At 42.7% G+C, this 18,866-nt stretch overlaps 1 protein-coding gene across 1 annotated transcript in view; it reads left to right on the forward strand.

Moving 5' to 3' along the window:
* galnt10 (UDP-N-acetyl-alpha-D-galactosamine:polypeptide N-acetylgalactosaminyltransferase 10 (GalNAc-T10)) overlaps positions 1 to 18,866 on the forward strand; it is a 66,477-nt gene that overhangs the window by 11,586 nt on the left and 36,025 nt on the right. The window contains exon 4 of the mRNA XM_081391733.1: positions 17,877 to 18,043. Coding sequence (XP_081247859.1) covers positions 17,877 to 18,043 — 167 coding nt within the window. The remainder of the gene's footprint in view (positions 1 to 17,876; positions 18,044 to 18,866) is intronic.

An 18,866-nucleotide genomic window follows, 5' to 3' on the forward strand; every position in this document is an offset into this window, starting at 1 on the left:
GCCTGACATCAGACACCCGAAGTGAGTCTGATACACACATATGAGTCTGATACACACATATGAGTCTGATACACACATATGAGTCTGATACACACATATGAGTCTGATACACACATGAGTCTGATACACACACTCCTGCCCGACATCAGAAACCCAAAGTGAGTCTGATACACACAAGAGTCTGATACACACACTCCTGCCCGACATCAGACACCTGAAGTGAGTCTGATACACACATATGAGTCTGATACACACACTCCTGCCCGACATCAGACAGCCGAAGTGAGTCTGATACACACATATGAGTCTGATACACACACTCCTGTCTGACATCAGACACCCGAAGTGAGGCTGATACACAAATATGAGTCTGATACACACACTCCTGCCCGACATCAGACACCCGAAGTGAGTCTGATACACACACTCCTGCCCGACATCAGACACCTGAAGTGAGTCTGATACACACATATGAGTATGATACACACACTCCTGCCTGACATCAGACACCCGAAGTGAGTCTGATACACACACTCCTGCCTGACATCAGACACCCGAAGTGAGTCTGATACACACGAGTCTGATACACACATATGAGTCTGATACACACATATGAGTCTGATACACACATATGAGTCTGATACACACATGAGTCTGATACACACACTCCTGCCCGACATCAGACACCCAAAGTGAGTCTGATACACACATGAGTCTGATACACACACTCCTGCCCGACATCAGACACCTGAAGTGAGTCTGATACACACATATGAGTCTGATACACACACTCCTGTCCGACATCAGACACCCGAAGTGAGTCTGATACACACATATGAGTCTGATACACACACTCCTGCCCAACATCAGACACCCGAAGTGAGGCTGATACACAAATATGAGTCTGATACACACACTCCTGCCCGACATCAGACACCCGAAGTGAGTCTGATTCACACATATGAGTCTGATACACACACTCCTGCCTGACATCAGACACCCGAAGTGAGTCTGATACACACATGAGTCTGATACACACACTCCTGCCCGACATCAGACACCCGAAGTGAGTCTGATACACACACGAGTCTGATACACACACTCCTGCCTGACATCAGACACCCGAAGTGAGTCTGATACACACATATGAGTCTGATACACACACTCCTGTCCGACATCAGACACCCGAAGTGAGTCTGATACACACATATGGGTCTGATACACACACTCCTGCCCGACATCAGACAACCGAAGTGAGTCTGATACACACAAGTCTGATACACACACTCCTGCCCGACATCAGACACCCAAAGTGAGGCTGATACACACACTCCTGCCCGACATCAGACACCCGAAGTGAGGCTGATACACACACTCCTGTCCGACATCAGACACCCGAAGTGAGGCTGATACACACGAGTATGATACACACACTCCTGCCCGACATCAGACACCCGAACTGAGTCTGATACACACACTCCTGCCTGACATCAGACACCCGAACTGAGTCTGATACACACATATGAGTCTGATACACACATATGAGTCTGATACACACATATGAGTCTGATACACACATATGAGTCTGATACACACATATGAGTCTGATACACATTTGAGTCTGATACACACATGAGTCTGATACACACACTCCTGCCCGACATCAGACACCCAAAGTGAGGCTGATACACACACTCCTGCCCGACATCAGACACCCGAAGTGAGGCTGATACACACACTCCTGTCCGACATCAGACACCCGAAGTGAGGCTGATACACACATGAGTATGATACACACACTCCTGCCCGACATCAGACACCCGAACTGAGTCTGATACACACACTCCTGCCTGACATCAGACACCCGAACTGAGTCTGATACACACATATGAGTCTGATACACACATATGAGTCTGATACACACATATGAGTCTGATACACACATATGAGTCTGATACACACATATGAGTCTGATACACACATTTGAGTCTGATACACACACTCCTGCCCAACATCAGACACCTGAAGTGAGTCTGATACACACATATGAGTCTGATACACACACTCCTGTCCGACATCAGACACCCAAAGTGATTCTGATACACACATGAGTCTGATACACACGTGAGTCTGATAGACACACTCCTGCCCGACATCAGACACCCGAAGTGAGTCTGATACACACATATGAGTCTGATACACACACTCCTGCCCGACATCAGACACCCGAAGTGAGTCTGATACACACATGAGTCTGATACACACACTCCTGCCCGACATCAGACACCCGAAGTGAGTCTGATACACACATATGAGTCTGATACACACATATGAGTCTGATACACACATGAGTCTGATACACACACTCCTGTCCGACATCAGACACCCGAAGTGAGTCTGATACACACATATGAGTCTGATACACACACTCCTGTCCGACATCAGACACAGTCACGTGTGTATCAGACAAGTGAGTCTGATACACACATATGAGTCTGATACACACGTGAGTCTGATACACACACTCCTGCCCAACATCAGACACCCGAAGTGAGGCTGATACACAAATATGAGTCTGATACACACACTCCTGCCCAACATCAGACACCCGAAGTGAGTCTGATACACACATGAGTCTGATACACACACTCCTGCCCAACATCAGAAACCCGAAGTGAGTCTGATACACACATATGAGTCTGATACACACACTCCTGCCCGACATCAGACACCCGAAGTGAGTCTGATACACACACGAGTCGGATACACACACTCCTGCCCGACATCAGACACCCGAAGTGAGTCTGATACACACATATGAGTCTGATACACACTCCTGCCCGACATCAGACACCCGAAGTGAGTCTGATACACACACTCCTGCCCGACATCAGACACCCGAAGTGAGTCTGATACACACATATGAGTCTGATACACAAACTCCTGCCCGACATCAGACACCCGAAGTGAGTCTGATACACACATATGAGTCTGATACACACACTCCTGCCCGACATCAGACACCCGAAGTGAGTCTGATACACACATATGAGTCTGATACACACAATCCTGTCCGACATCAGACATCCGAAGTGAGTCTGATACACACATATAAGTCTGATACACACATGAGTCTGATACACACATATAAGTCTGATACACACACTCCTGCCCGACATCAGACACCCGAAGTGATAATGATACACACATATGAGTCTGATACACACACTCCTGCCCGACATCAGACACCCGAAGTGAGTCTGATACACACAGAGTCTGATACACACACTCCTGCCCGACATCAGACACCCGAAGTGAGTCTGATACACACACATGAGTCTGATACACACACTCCTGCCCGACATCAGACACCCGAAGTGAGTCTGATACACACACATGAGTCTGATACACACACTCCTGTCCGACATCAGACACCCGAAGTGAGTCTGATACACACACATGAGTCTGATACACACACTCCTGCCCGACATCAGACACCCAAAGGGAGTCTGATACACACATATGAGTCTGATACACACATTCTTGCCCAACATCAGACACCCGAAGTGAGTCTGATACGCACACTCCTGCCCGACATCAGACACCTGAAGTGAGTCTGATACACACATATGAGTCTGATACACACACTCCTGCCCGACATCAGACACCCGAAGTGAGTCTGATACACACATGAGTCTGATACACACACTCCTGCCCGACATCATACACCCGAAGTGAGTCTGATACACACACTCCTGCCCGACATCAGACACCCGAAGTGAGGCTGATATACACATATGAGTCTGATACACACATGAGTCTGATACACACATACAAGTCTGATACACACTCCTGTCTGACATCAGACACCCGAAGTGAGTCTGATACACACACTCCTGCCCGACATCAGACACCCGAAGTGAGTCTGATACACACATGAGTCTGATACACACACTCCTGCCCGACATCATACACCCGAAGTGAGTCTGATACACACACTCCTGCCCGACATCAGACACCCGAAGTGAGGCTGATATACACATATGAGTCTGATACACACATATGAGTCTGATACACACATGAGTCTGATACACACACTCCTGTCCGACATCAGACACCCGAAGTGAGTCTGATACACACATATGAGTCTGATACACACACTCCTGTCCGACATCAGACACAGTCACGTGTGTATCAGACAAGTGAGTCTGATACACACATATGAGTCTGATACACACGTGAGTCTGATACACACACTCCTGCCCAACATCAGACACCCGAAGTGAGGCTGATACACAAATATGAGTCTGATACACACACTCCTGCCCAACATCAGACACCCGAAGTGAGTCTGATACACACATGAGTCTGATACACACACTCCTGCCCAACATCAGACACCCGAAGTGAGTCTGATACACACATATGAGTCTGATACACACACTCCTGCCCGACATCAGACACCCGAAGTGAGTCTGATACACACACGAGTCGGATACACACACTCCTGCCCGACATCAGACACCCGAAGTGAGTCTGATACACACATATGAGTCTGATACACACTCCTGCCCGACATCAGACACCCGAAGTGAGTCTGATACACACACTCCTGCCCGACATCAGACACCCGAAGTGAGTCTGATACACACATATGAGTCTGATACACAAACTCCTGCCCGACATCAGACACCCGAAGTGAGTCTGATACACACATATGAGTCTGATACACACACTCCTGCCCGACATCAGACACCCGAATTGAGTCTGATACACACATATGAGTCTGATACACACAATCCTGTCCGACATCAGACATCCGAAGTGAGTCTGATACACACATATAAGTCTGATACACACATGAGTCTGATACACACATATAAGTCTGATACACACACTCCTGCCCGACATCAGACACCCGAAGTGATAATGATACACACATATGAGTCTGATACACACACTCCTGCCCGACATCAGACACCCGAAGTGAGTCTGATACACACAGAGTCTGATACACACACTCCTGCCCGACATCAGACACCCGAAGTGAGTCTGATACACACACATGAGTCTGATACACACACTCCTGCCCGACATCAGACACCCGAAGTGAGTCTGATACACACACATGAGTCTGATACACACACTCCTGTCCGACATCAGACACCCGAAGTGAGTCTGATACACACACATGAGTCTGATACACACACTCCTGCCCGACATCAGACACCCAAAGGGAGTCTGATACACACATATGAGTCTGATACACACATTCTTGCCCAACATCAGACACCCGAAGTGAGTCTGATACGCACTCCTGCCCGACATCAGACACCTGAAGTGAGTCTGATACACACATATGAGTCTGATACACACACTCCTGCCCGACATCAGACACCCGAAGTGAGTCTGATACACACATGAGTCTGATACACACACTCCTGCCCGACATCATACACCCGAAGTGAGTCTGATACACACACTCCTGCCCGACATCAGACACCCGAAGTGAGGCTGATATACACATATGAGTCTGATACACACATGAGTCTGATACACACATACAAGTCTGATACACACTCCTGTCTGACATCAGACACCCGAAGTGAGGCTGATACACACACTCCTGCCCGACATCAGACACCTGAAGTGAGGCTGATACACACGAGTATGATACACACACTCCTTCCCGACATCAGACACCCGAAGTGAGTCTGATACACACATATAAGTCTGATACACACACTCCTGCCCGACATCAGACACCCGAAGTGAGTCTGATACACACATATGAGTCTGATACACACATGAGTCTGATACACACACTCCTGCCCGACATCGGACACCTGAAGTGAGTCTGATACACACATATGAGTCTGATACACACATTCCTGCCCGACATCAGACACCCGAAGTGAGTCTGATACGCACACTCCTGCCCGACATCAGACACCTGAAGTGAGTCTGATACACACATATGAGTCTGATACACACATTCCTGCCCGACATCAGACACCCGAAGTGAGTCTGATACACACATGAGTCTGATACACACACTCCTGCCCGACATCAGACACCCGAAGTGAGTCTGATACACACATATGAGTCTGATACACACACTCCTGCCCGACATCAGACACCCGAAGTGAGTCTGATACACACATATGAGTCTGATACACACAATCCTGTCCGACATCAGACATCCGAAGTGAGTCTGATACACACATATAAGTCTGATACACACATGAGTCTGATACACACATATAAGTCTGATACACACACTCCTGCCCGACATCAGACACCCGAAGTGATAATGATACACACATATGAGTCTGATACACACACTCCTGCCCGACATCAGACACCCGAAGTGAGTCTGATACACACAGAGTCTGATACACACACTCCTGCCCGACATCAGACACCCGAAGTGAGTCTGATACACACACATGAGTCTGATACACACACTCCTGCCCGACATCAGACACCCGAAGTGAGTCTGATACACACACATGAGTCTGATACACACACTCCTGTCCGACATCAGACACCCGAAGTGAGTCTGATACACACACATGAGTCTGATACACACACTCCTGCCCGACATCAGACACCCAAAGGGAGTCTGATACACACATATGAGTCTGATACACACATTCTTGCCCAACATCAGACACCCGAAGTGAGTCTGATACGCACACTCCTGCCCGACATCAGACACCTGAAGTGAGTCTGATACACACATATGAGTCTGATACACACACTCCTGCCCGACATCAGACACCCGAAGTGAGTCTGATACACACATGAGTCTGATACACACACTCCTGCCCGACATCATACACCCGAAGTGAGTCTGATACACACTCCTGCCCGACATCAGACACCCGAAGTGAGGCTGATATACACATATGAGTCTGATACACACATGAGTCTGATACACACATACAAGTCTGATACACACTCCTGTCTGACATCAGACACCCGAAGTGAGGCTGATACACACACTCCTGCCCGACATCAGACACCTGAAGTGAGGCTGATACACACGAGTATGATACACACACTCCTTCCCGACATCAGACACCCGAAGTGAGTCTGATACACACATATAAGTCTGATACACACACTCCTGCCCGACATCAGACACCCGAAGTGAGTCTGATACACACATATGAGTCTGATACACACATGAGTCTGATACACACACTCCTGCCCGACATCGGACACCTGAAGTGAGTCTGATACACACATATGAGTCTGATACACACATTCCTGCCCGACATCAGACACCCGAAGTGAGTCTGATACGCACACTCCTGCCCGACATCAGACACCTGAAGTGAGTCTGATACACACATATGAGTCTGATACACACACTCCTGCCCGACATCAGACACCCGAAGTGAGTCTGATACACACATGAGTCTGATACACACACTCCTGCCCGACATCAGACACCCGAAGTGAGTCTGATACACACATATGAGTCTGATACACACACTCCTGCCCGACATCAGACACCCGAAGTGAGTCTGATACACACATGAGTCTGATACACACACTCCTGTCCGACATCAGACACCCGAAGTGAGTCTGATACACACATATGAGTCTGATGCACACATATGAGTCTGATACACACATATGAGTCTGATACACACATGAGTCTGATACACACACTCCTGTCCGACATCAGACACCCGAAGTGAGTCTGATGCACACATATGAGTCTGATACACTCATGAGTCTAATACACACACTCCTGCCCAACATCAGACACCCGAAGTGAGTCTGATACACACACTCCTGCCCGACATCAGATACCCAAAGTGAGTCTGATACACACATATGAATCTGATACACAAACTCCTGCCCTACACACGATACACTGTATCTTTAGTGGACTTAAGCTCATTTAGTGGAAGGTTAGTAATGCCCCAGTGTTCTACAGAGCGATGTAGACGGTATTTTATTCCTACTGCAGTTAGGCTGGGTTTATTAATTAAGTTGTGTAATTTTTGTATGTACTGATTGTTGTTGTTTATAATGTTTAATTGTCTATTTGTGGTGTTTGTAATGTGTAATGGTGGCAAATGAGTTTCCACTTACAGGGATTAATAATGTTTTCTAATCTAATCTAGTCTAATCTAATTCTCAAGCACATTATATAATATTACATTATAGGACATTAATAGTGTGCTGAATTTCAGTGTAAGTTCGCTGTGTAGAGCCCTGGTAAGATAACAGGCCAGTGTTTTCTCTGAGATATATTACTTACTGAATTCTTCACCTCACCATGTACAGTCATGGAAAATAAGGTCAGGGAATAGCAATAGCAAAGTCTTGGAAATTTCTGCATTTTTAGTAAGACTCAGCTCAGCTCTAAAATATTTTAGTAGAAATTAAACTTGTATTGTAGAGTTAAACTTTCCTTGTACAATAAATAGCCTAGATAAATAGTTTCTGTTCAGGATCATGTAATATTTAGGGCTGCCCCCGACTTAAGATTTTTCTAGTCGATTAGTAGTTTCTAGTCGACTAATCACGTGTTATATTAATATATTCATATTATATTAATAATCCATAAATCAAAATAATTAGCCTTTATTTGCCTATATAAAACACATAGCCTATTCAAACACACATAAAGCCACAGCGCACCGGCATACATAATGATAATGAGTGTGTGGTATAAAAACAGAAGACAGTTTGAACGTTTTAATCATTTATTGGTAATGTTTTCGACATTTATGCATTTATTTTGTAAATGGCGTTTGACTTAATCTTTGCACGTTCGCTTAGTAATCACTAGGTTGGTACTTTCGTCTACGCCACACGTTTCATACGGATTACATAATCGGAGAAAATGTATTTTCCATTTGAATTTGTTCATTCAGTAGTAGACATTTCAAGCTTTCTATGGATATATTTCTCATGTCTGTGAGGAAAGTATACACTGAGTTTCGGTTCATTTTCCTGACAAGCTCAAGTTCACTGAAACTGAGACGGCAGAGAGCGCATCCTGATTGTTTTCCTTATGTTACAAAAGCACAACGTTTTATTGTTCTTGTGAGTTTACAGAAATAAAAGTAGAGCCTTAACAGTTTGCATGATCTTATCTGAACAGAAATGACGGAGTGATGCACCGGCGCCTGCAATAATGCAGTTATGCACCTAATGATAGCACACATTTATCTAGGTTAACGTATGTTTGGACTTTACCGATCTGTCCGTCACAGACTGTGTAATTTCATCACTTCCTGTGGAGTTCTTTTTTTTCTGAGACCAACCAACTGTTAGATAAAAGATCTCAGAATGAAGTCAATGATCAGTGGAGAGAAGAGCAGAACACCAGATCTGGGCACCAAGAAAAACACACACACACACACACACACACACACACACACACACACACACACACACACACACACACACACACACACACACACACACACAGACACACAGACACACACACACACACACACACACACACACACACACACACACACACACAAGTTTACTATCTTTGTGGGGACTCTCCTTTACTATCTTTGTGGGGACTCTCCATAGACTTAATGTTTTTTATACTGTACAAACTGTATATTCTGTCTCCTTACACTAACCCTACCCCTAAACCTACCCATCACACACACACACACACACACACACACACATATACTAACCCTACTCCTAAACCTACCCATCACACACACACACATACTAACCCTACCCCTAAACCTACCCATCACACACACACACACACACACACACACACACACACACACACACACACACACACACACACACACACACACACACTAACCCTACCCCTAAACCTACCCATCACAGAAAACTTTCTGCATTTTTACATTTCCAAAAAAACTCATTCTGTATGATTTATAAGCTTGTTTACCCATGGGGACCTCTATTTAGGTCCCCACTGTGACACGAGTCTCCATGAGTCTGTCATGTGTGCATTCAGGTTGAAGTCCCCACCGGGATAGAAAAACAGGTACTCATACACACACACACACACACACACACACACACACACACACACACACACACACACACACACACACACACACTCACACACACAGAAGTGCAGTTCACTCAAAGTCAGCTTTATTGTGCTCGTGCCATCGTTTATATAGCGAGTCTATAAAGAAAAGAGTCTGTAAGTCCATATAGAAAAGAAAGGAGACTGTCAGCTGAACTGAAAGGATCCATAGATAGACAAAGAACTCCATTCATAATTATACCATATGCAACATTGCTGCTCATCACTAGCACGTGTCTTACGAGCACGGGACTAAACCGGGTGTACAAGAAATGATTAGATAGATAGAAAAGGAGATGCAAACATTTATCCTAACACAAGTAATGCTGACTACCGGTTAGTCCACTATTAAGGGGCAGCCGTAGTTATATAGTTAGACAGAAGTGTAATATTGAAATGGTTACACTTTATTTTAAGGTGTCATTGTTAAAGTGTAATTATACATTTAAGTACTGAGTAATATTGAGTAATGTACTTACTATAGGGTTAGGGTAGGATTAGGGTTTGGTTTGGTTTAGGGTTAGTTGCATGTAATTATGCTTAATTTATAGTTATTACTATGGTAACTACATGTAACATATGTAACAACGACACTGCAAAATAAAGTGTTACCTTGAATATTTAACAGGCCAATCTGGTATATTTTCCCTTTCCCTGTATTACCTTCTCATTACATTACTAGTTCAAACCCCCTCACAGCATTACATGCTCTTCTTCCTCTCCTCTGACTGCTGTAATCTCTCAGTATATCCTCTTTTAGAGAGTCTGTCATGGGTTTTTATCCTCCGCTATTGTGAGCACTGATCATATTTGCTTCGTTGCTTCATATTTGCAACGACTGCTTCTGATTACTATCAGCATTTCCTTCTGACATCGTTCAGTCCAGGGGTGAGAGAAACCTAACGAAAGACAGCAAAACGACAAACATCACAGCTTGAGTTGCTAATAAAACATAGGCGTGATGGATAATGGGTAGTTTTTATCTTCAGAAGAGATCATGGATATTAGTTTGGGTGGGATTCTTCCATATAAACACCACAGTTACGTTTACTGAGAAACACACTAAGATTATACGGCGACGCTCTCTCATTGGTGTAGTAATAGCAAACGGTTGCAGTCATGGGTTCACATGGCCATGTCAAATAGTGTTCCGGTTGCTCACTTCCAAATATATTTACACACTAGTCGACAAACTAGTTTTACCATACGGTTAGGTGTAAGTTTGGCAAAAGAGGACTGTTAGCCCTGTGTTTGTATATAGACACATTAAGTATACGGTTAAAGTCGCAGTGAGCGTTTTCTGAGAAACACTGTTGAAAATTGAAATCAACACCCAAACAATTTTGTGAATATTTGCTAGATGTGTATGTATAAAGTCACTCTCTCACACCTAACTACACTAACTACACGTGATGCGACACGCGATAAAAGGTTGTTTTCCATGTTAATCAGTGTTTGTCCTAACCAGCCGCGACACGCGACGACTCTATTTTAGAAACGGTTTCTATTTTTCTGCGACGTCGCGCTGGAACAACAAACACAAAGTGTGGCGATGATGATCTCAGGTGCTGTTTATGTGCTTTATTTAATGTTAAAAGCGTGTCATGTGACTCTGAATATCATTTAGTGCTCCAGCTTTGTGGTTAAAAAAGCAACAGTGGATAATTCACCTCAGATCTTTAAATTAAACAAATGGAAACAAGAACGTTCAAACTCAAGTCAAGTCAAGTCAACTTTATTTATATAGCGCTTTTCACAATACAGATTGTATCAAAGCAGCTTCACAGTATTAAATAAAATAGTACATCAGTGTTTGTTTCTGGTGTAAAACATCCACGTTTGGTAATGCAGATCAATAGCACTGGTGAATCGATTAATCAATTTAAGTATCCCCAACTGAGCAAGCCAAAGGCAACAGTGGCAAGGAACCGAAAAACTCCATTAGGTGACCTAATGGAGAAAAAAAAACCTTGGGAGAACCCAGGCTCAGTCGGGGGCCAGTTCTCCTCTGGCGTTTATGAAGTAGAGACCGGATTTAACTGTAAGATTAAAATATTATATGAATGCCTGGCTGAAGAGATGCGTCTTTAATCTAGTTTTAAACTGGGAGAGCGAATCTGAGCAACGAACAGTATCAGGAAGGCTATTCCAGAGTTTTGGGGCTAAATGTGAAAATGCTCTCCCTCCTTTGGTGGATCTGGATATCCTAGGTATGACCAGAAGCCTCGAATTTAGTGATCTTAAAGAGCGCGATGGATTATAGGGCGATAGAAGATCCGTTAAATAAACTGGAGCTAAGCCGTTTAGGGCTTTATAAGTCAGTAGCAATACCTTGTAATTAATACGGAACTTTATAGGTAACCAATGTAGTGATGATAAAATTGGTGTTATATGATCATATTTTCTTGATCTAGTAAGAACTCTAGCGGCGGCATTTTGGACTAACTGTAGCTTGTTTATTGAGGATGCAGGACAACCAGCTAATAAAGCATTACAGTAATCTAGTCTCGAGGTCATGAATGCATGAACTAGCTTTTTTGCATCAGAAACAGATAGCATGTTACGTAATTTAGCAATATTTCTAAGGTGAAAAAAGGCTGTTTTTGTAACATATGAAATATGATTTTCAAAAGACAAGTTACAATCTAATGTAACACCCAGGTCTTTTACTGTAGAGGATAAAGTAACAGGACACCCTACTATGTTAAAGTTGTATTGTAAGAGGTTTTGTGGGCGGTTTTTTGAACCGATAAGTATTACCTCTGTCTTATCTGGATTTAATAAAAGAAAATTGTGCGTCATCCAATCTTTTATATCTTTAACACACTCTGTCAATTTGGATAATTTAGCGTTTTCATCCGGCCGTGATGAAATATATAGTTGAGTGTCATCAGCATAACAATGGAAACTAATTCCATGTTTCCTTATAATATTTCCAAGTGGCAGCATATATATTGAGAATAATAGAGGGCCTAACACAGATCCCTGCGGCACTCCATAGTTTACTGGAGTTATGATAGATTTTTCTCCGTTTAAATAGACAAAATGGTAGCGGTCAGATAGGTATGATCTGAACCAGCTTAATGCTTGTCCTTGAACACCGGTATAGTTTTGTAGCCGATCTAAGAGTATTGTGTGATCTATAGTATCGAACGCAGCACTAAGATCAAGTAAAACTAGTATTGAGATACAGCCTTGGTCAGAAGCTAAGAGTAAATCATTTGTGATTTTAACGAGCGCAGTTTCAGTGCTATGATGCGGCCTGAACCCAGACTGAAACTTTTCATAGGTGTCATTTTCTTGCAAGAAAGAGCCCAGTTGGGCAGACACAACTTTTTCTAATATTTTGGACATAAAAGGAAGATTTGAAATGGGTCTATAATTTGCTAGGTTATTTGGGTCTAATTGTGGTTTCTTAATGAGAGGTTTTATAACTGCCAATTTAAATGTTTTTGGAACATAACCTAAAGATAAAGGCGAGTTAATAATATTGAGGAGAGGCTCTTCCACTATAGGTAACACTTCTTTCAATAGTTTAGTTGGTATGGGATCTAATAAACATGTTGTTGTTTTAGAGGAAATGATAAATTTATTTAACTCTTTTTGTTCTATAGTTGTAAAGCACTGTAATTGTTCTTGCGGGGTGATAATTGAGGCTGAATTATAAGGCGCGATTGAAGATTGAACGTTTACAATTGTGGATCTGATGTTTTCTATTTTCTCAGTGAAAAAATTCATGAAATCATTACTACTAAACTGTAACGGAATATTTTGTTCAGGTGACGCTTGTTTATTTGTTAGTCTAGCCACGGTGTTAAATAAAAACCTAGGATTGTTTTGGTTATTTTCTATTAGTTTGCGGAGATGCTCAGCCCTGGCCGCTTTTAGGGCCTTTTTATAGCGTGACGTACTGTCTTTCCAAGCGATTCTAAAAACCTCTAAATTAGTTTGTTTCCATTTACGCTCTAAATTACGGGTTTCTCTCTTTAGAACACGAGTAGTATTGTTGTACCATGGTGCTTTAATTTTCTCTCTGACCTTTTTTAGTCTCATAGGTGCAACAATATCCCATTTTCCAGAGAGAACGGTGCTCATAGTGCTGGTTAGTTCGTCTAGTTCATCTGTTTGTTTTGTTCAAACTGTGAACAAACAAGTGTATTCTTTGACAAAGATTGTTTTAGTAACTCAGCCTATGTATTTTTAATAATGTTTAAATGGTGTAATATTTGTAAATTTGATTATGGAGCTACTTATCCATTTTCTTGCGAGTGCCGTCAGGATTACTCTCTGGTGCAGTGAGACTCCGCCCACACGCTGTTCTGATTGGCTGACTCCGCCCACACACTGTTCTGATTATCCGACTCCGCCCACATGTTGTTTTGATTTGCTGACTCCGCCCACACACTGTTCTGATTGGCTGACTCCGCCCACACGCTGTTCTGATTGGCTGACTCCGCCCACACGCTGTTCTGATGGTCTGACTCCGCCCACACACTGTTCTGATTGTCCGACTCCGCCCACATGTTGTTTTGATTGGCTGACTCCGCCCACACGCTGTTCTGATTGGCTGTGGGTTTTGATTGATTTTGATGCATCTCGCAGGCGCGTCACGTCTGATGTGTGGACAGACACATCATTTGTCGCTGGAATCTTCTCGTATCGTGTCTGGTTAGGACATGGTGTTAAAGTGTGTCTAAATTCTAAGAATGCTGTAATTTTACTCTTATTCTTAGACTTAATAATAAGTGTAAAGACTGAGCTCTAAGATATTTAAGAGAGTTACGAGTAACACTATGGCGGCACACACTTTCCAACGAAGACATTGAAGTTATATGATGACAGAGAGTTAATAAACCCATACAGGCTTGACCTTATCAGAGATGTAATAAGTTCTCCCACTCACTCCCACTGCGTACACTTCTCACATGTGTCCGGTACTTCACCACTCAGAGTCACAGCATCAGGTCCCGAATCCCATACTTCCCTACTATATAGTGGACGAAAAACAGTGTCTGAATACACAGTGCTCATAAAACACTTGGCAAAAGTATCCGGGTGATCTTCTTCTCCCGGTGAGATTCTGAAGTGTGCATGCGATGAACACTTGACTATCCCATGAGGCCACGGGAGAGGATTTACAGGTCACATGATAATGACAACATGGCGGATGTAGTGTGTCCAGATTACACTCATACTAGAGAAAACACATTGCTATGGAGTAATTATTACTTATTCAAAATAATTCAAAGCATTTTTTTAAATAATTGAATTGCCTGAATTAAATTATTTGATTATAATTACATTAAATGATGACATAGTCCTGTCTGTTGATTGGAAACGGTGATGCATTTTATTTTTCAGGATTCTTTGATTTCATAGAAAGTTTAAAAGAACAGCATTTATTTGAAATATAATTTTTGTAACATTTATAAATGTCTTTACTGTCACTTTTGATCAATTTAAAGCGTAAAGTATTGATTTCTTTACTTTTTTTCTGACTCCAAACTTGTGAATCCACAACAACCTGAAGCAACAGGACTGTGTTCAACACTGATAATAATCATAAATGTTTCTTGATCATCATATTAGAATGATTTCTGAAGGATCATGTGACACTGAAGACTGGAGTAATGATGCTGAACATTCAGCTTTGATCACAGGAATAAATTACACTTTACTGTATATTCACATAGAGAACAGCTGATCTACACTGGAATAATATCTCACTGTTTTACTGTATTTTTGATCAAATAAATGCAGCTCTGGTGAGCAGAAGAGACTCTTAATACTGTGTCATTCCCTGGATGACCAGAAGCTTCTTGAGCATCAATGAATGTTTGTGACTTTTATAATAGTTGTGTTTGAGTCCTTTGGTTCTCACCAGAGCCATAGAGAGAAAGAGTTGCGACACTCTCTGATGTCGCCGCTATGGCTGTCACGTGGTTCATGTAAGCCCCAATAGTTCCACAACACACGCTGGCTGTCATGCTCTTCTATGGGACAGACAGCAGCGATTGCATTATTGAACGGTAAATATAAAATAAAACACACACCCAAGTACTTTTCCAGCTGTTATTGCATTATTGCATTTTGTTAATGTCAGTTTTGCATTTGGAGACAAGTTTTAGGCTATATTTTTGGAGGGAAAAGCTCAGTGTTCATGTTCGCATGGGTAGTAGCACTGGCTTTAGCGGCTCTAACTTTACTTTTCCATGTCATTCATCTGATGATGGACGTCTCATGATATTTATTTTAGCACAACTGGGCTGTATTAGGCTATTGATTCCCGTGATTTTGCTTATAAATGCCGATTCAGCCATTAGCCTACCTTCGTGATCACGCAAAGAGGTCTGCCGTGGGGGTCCGTTCAGAGTTCGCTTAAGCTAGCTCACTTCTTCTGATGAAAGTGGCCACCCCAGGACCACAACGTGAAACATGATCATGTTAAGACTAAGAATATTATTTTAATATTAAGCCATACACATTATCAAAACTATAACAGATTAAAAACGAATTTACGCTTTTATGTTTGGGTCTATAGGTAAGTGCAAAGTGAAGATTTTCCTCTATGGCTCTGGGTTAGTGTACAGAGTAGGCTAAGAGTAAGGGTAGCTGTAACTCAATCCAAGTAACTTAAGCAATTAACTAACAAAACACTTGTAACTTCTGTTACAGCTATTGAGACATCAATTAAGCATGGCTGATACAAAAGTTTTCAAATAAAATATTTTTTATTAAACAATGACAGACAACAAAAATGTGTGCTTGTGTGAGTGTGTGTGTGAACAAGAAAAACAAAAACCAGGGGCAGGTGATCCATGAAACAGACAGGACTGGTGATCCCATAACAATCCTAGAGGTCCAGCATTGTTCTCACAAGCCGCTTCACTCAAGACAATAACACATAATGAAAAGTTAGTACATCCCAAAAAATGTAATCTAAAAAAGTTGCTATAAAGGTGGCAGCGATTCATTACCGAACTCTTACTGTCACAGCTGACGAAGTCGCACTAGCTAACTAGCTAGCAGGCAGTGCTTGAAAATTGGTTGAAACAACCAACATAAAATATAAATAATTACGCTGTGCATGTACAAATGAAGACCAGTATAAGCATCGCAAAGGGCTTCTGATACAATATAGACAGCTGACAAATCAAAAGAGGTCGATATTTCAGCAACTTAACTCTAGAACAACTCGACGCGCAGCAATGTAAGTGAATGGTGTCCAACGCCCAAATGACAGTGTTTGGAACTAATCCGATCTTCTAATCCCGGAAGTGGGCGGTTAAAAGCGCCGCCATTTTTTACAACGGAGGTCTATGGGAGTGTCGCAACTCTTTCTCTCTATGGCTCTGGTTCTCACTATTATACAGTCACTGTTGGAAAAGATCAACACTGGGAAGTTTAACTCTCACAACTATCAGCAAACGTTTGAACCGGTTCATTCCTGCAGATTCAACACTGGGGGACTAAATCTGATGCATGTTTATGAATAACTGTGCAAATATCTGAATGTTTGTGACTTTTGCAATAGTTGTGTTTGAGTCCTTTGGATCTCAGTGTCATACAGTCACTGTTGGAAAGGGTTAGTGAAGGGTTTTGCTAACAACGATCACAAAACACACAAACAGTCATTGATCATCCAGGTAACGACACGCTTTATTGGGAATCAAGGGTAAACGTTTGAACTGGTTCAAATTCAACACTGTGGGACTAAATCTGATGCATACTTTTGAGTAACTGGGCATGTATTTTCCCTCTCCACCATTGAAACCGGTTGTAACTGTGTGTGTGTGTGTGTGTGTGTGTGCAGCTGTAAGACGAAGCTGTATGCCGAAGACCTCCCCAACACCAGCATCATCATCCCCTTCCACAACGAGGGCTGGTCGTCTCTCCTCCGCACCGTTCACAGCGTCCTGAACCGCTCGCCGCCGCAGCTCCTGGCCGAGATCGTGCTCGTCGACGACTTCAGCGACAAGGGTACGCATCATAACCACTGATCACGTGACACCTCCTGTGTCTCACGGTGCACTCAAGTCCTGCGGGAGGTCGTGTTTACGACGGCTTGTTCGCCGGAGTCAGATGGCGGAGTGCTTTCTCTTTATTACACAAGAATACAGAGCACGGTTCCTAAACTCTAGGAAGAAATGCTTTGTGTTTTTAATTCATTTGTGTAGCCACTGCAAACTTTATCGTTACATATTAAGTCACATTTATTTATGTAGCACTTTTTACAAAACAGAGAGTTTCAAAGCAGCTTTACAGAGATAACAGGAGAATAATGCAACAGAGTTAGTTTCCAGAAGGAAATAGCATCACAGTCCAGCTTAAGTATGTTCAGTGATGGATCATTTTTGTTTTAAAAAAGTTATTAATTTAGTTCATATATGTGTGTGTATATATATATATATATACACTACTGGTCAAAAGTTTTAGATCGGTAAGATTTTTTATGTTTTTAAAAGAAGTCTCTTCTGCTCACCAAGGCTGCATTTATTTGATAAAAAACAATAAAAAAACAGTATTATTGTGAAATATCATCGTCCAAATTAAACAATTCCCCATCGTAAGTACACATTGATGGCCTAAAACACGAAACGAGCGGTTTGTGTGAGAAAACGAACAGTATTTATATCGTTTTTAGCTCTTATAACACAGCCACGTCCAAGTGATCTGAGGGCGCGCGCGCTTCCTGCTGTGTGACGTGTGCGCAGACTGGTGCATAGATATATATACACTAGATGTCGCCTTGAGGTAAGCTAAAACATACCAAAATTTAATTTCAAAGTGAACTATCCCTTTA

The sequence above is a fragment of the Scardinius erythrophthalmus genome (assembly GCF_964197995.2).
Source record: "Scardinius erythrophthalmus genome assembly, chromosome: 17".
NCBI lineage: Eukaryota > Metazoa > Chordata > Actinopteri > Cypriniformes > Leuciscidae > Scardinius > Scardinius erythrophthalmus.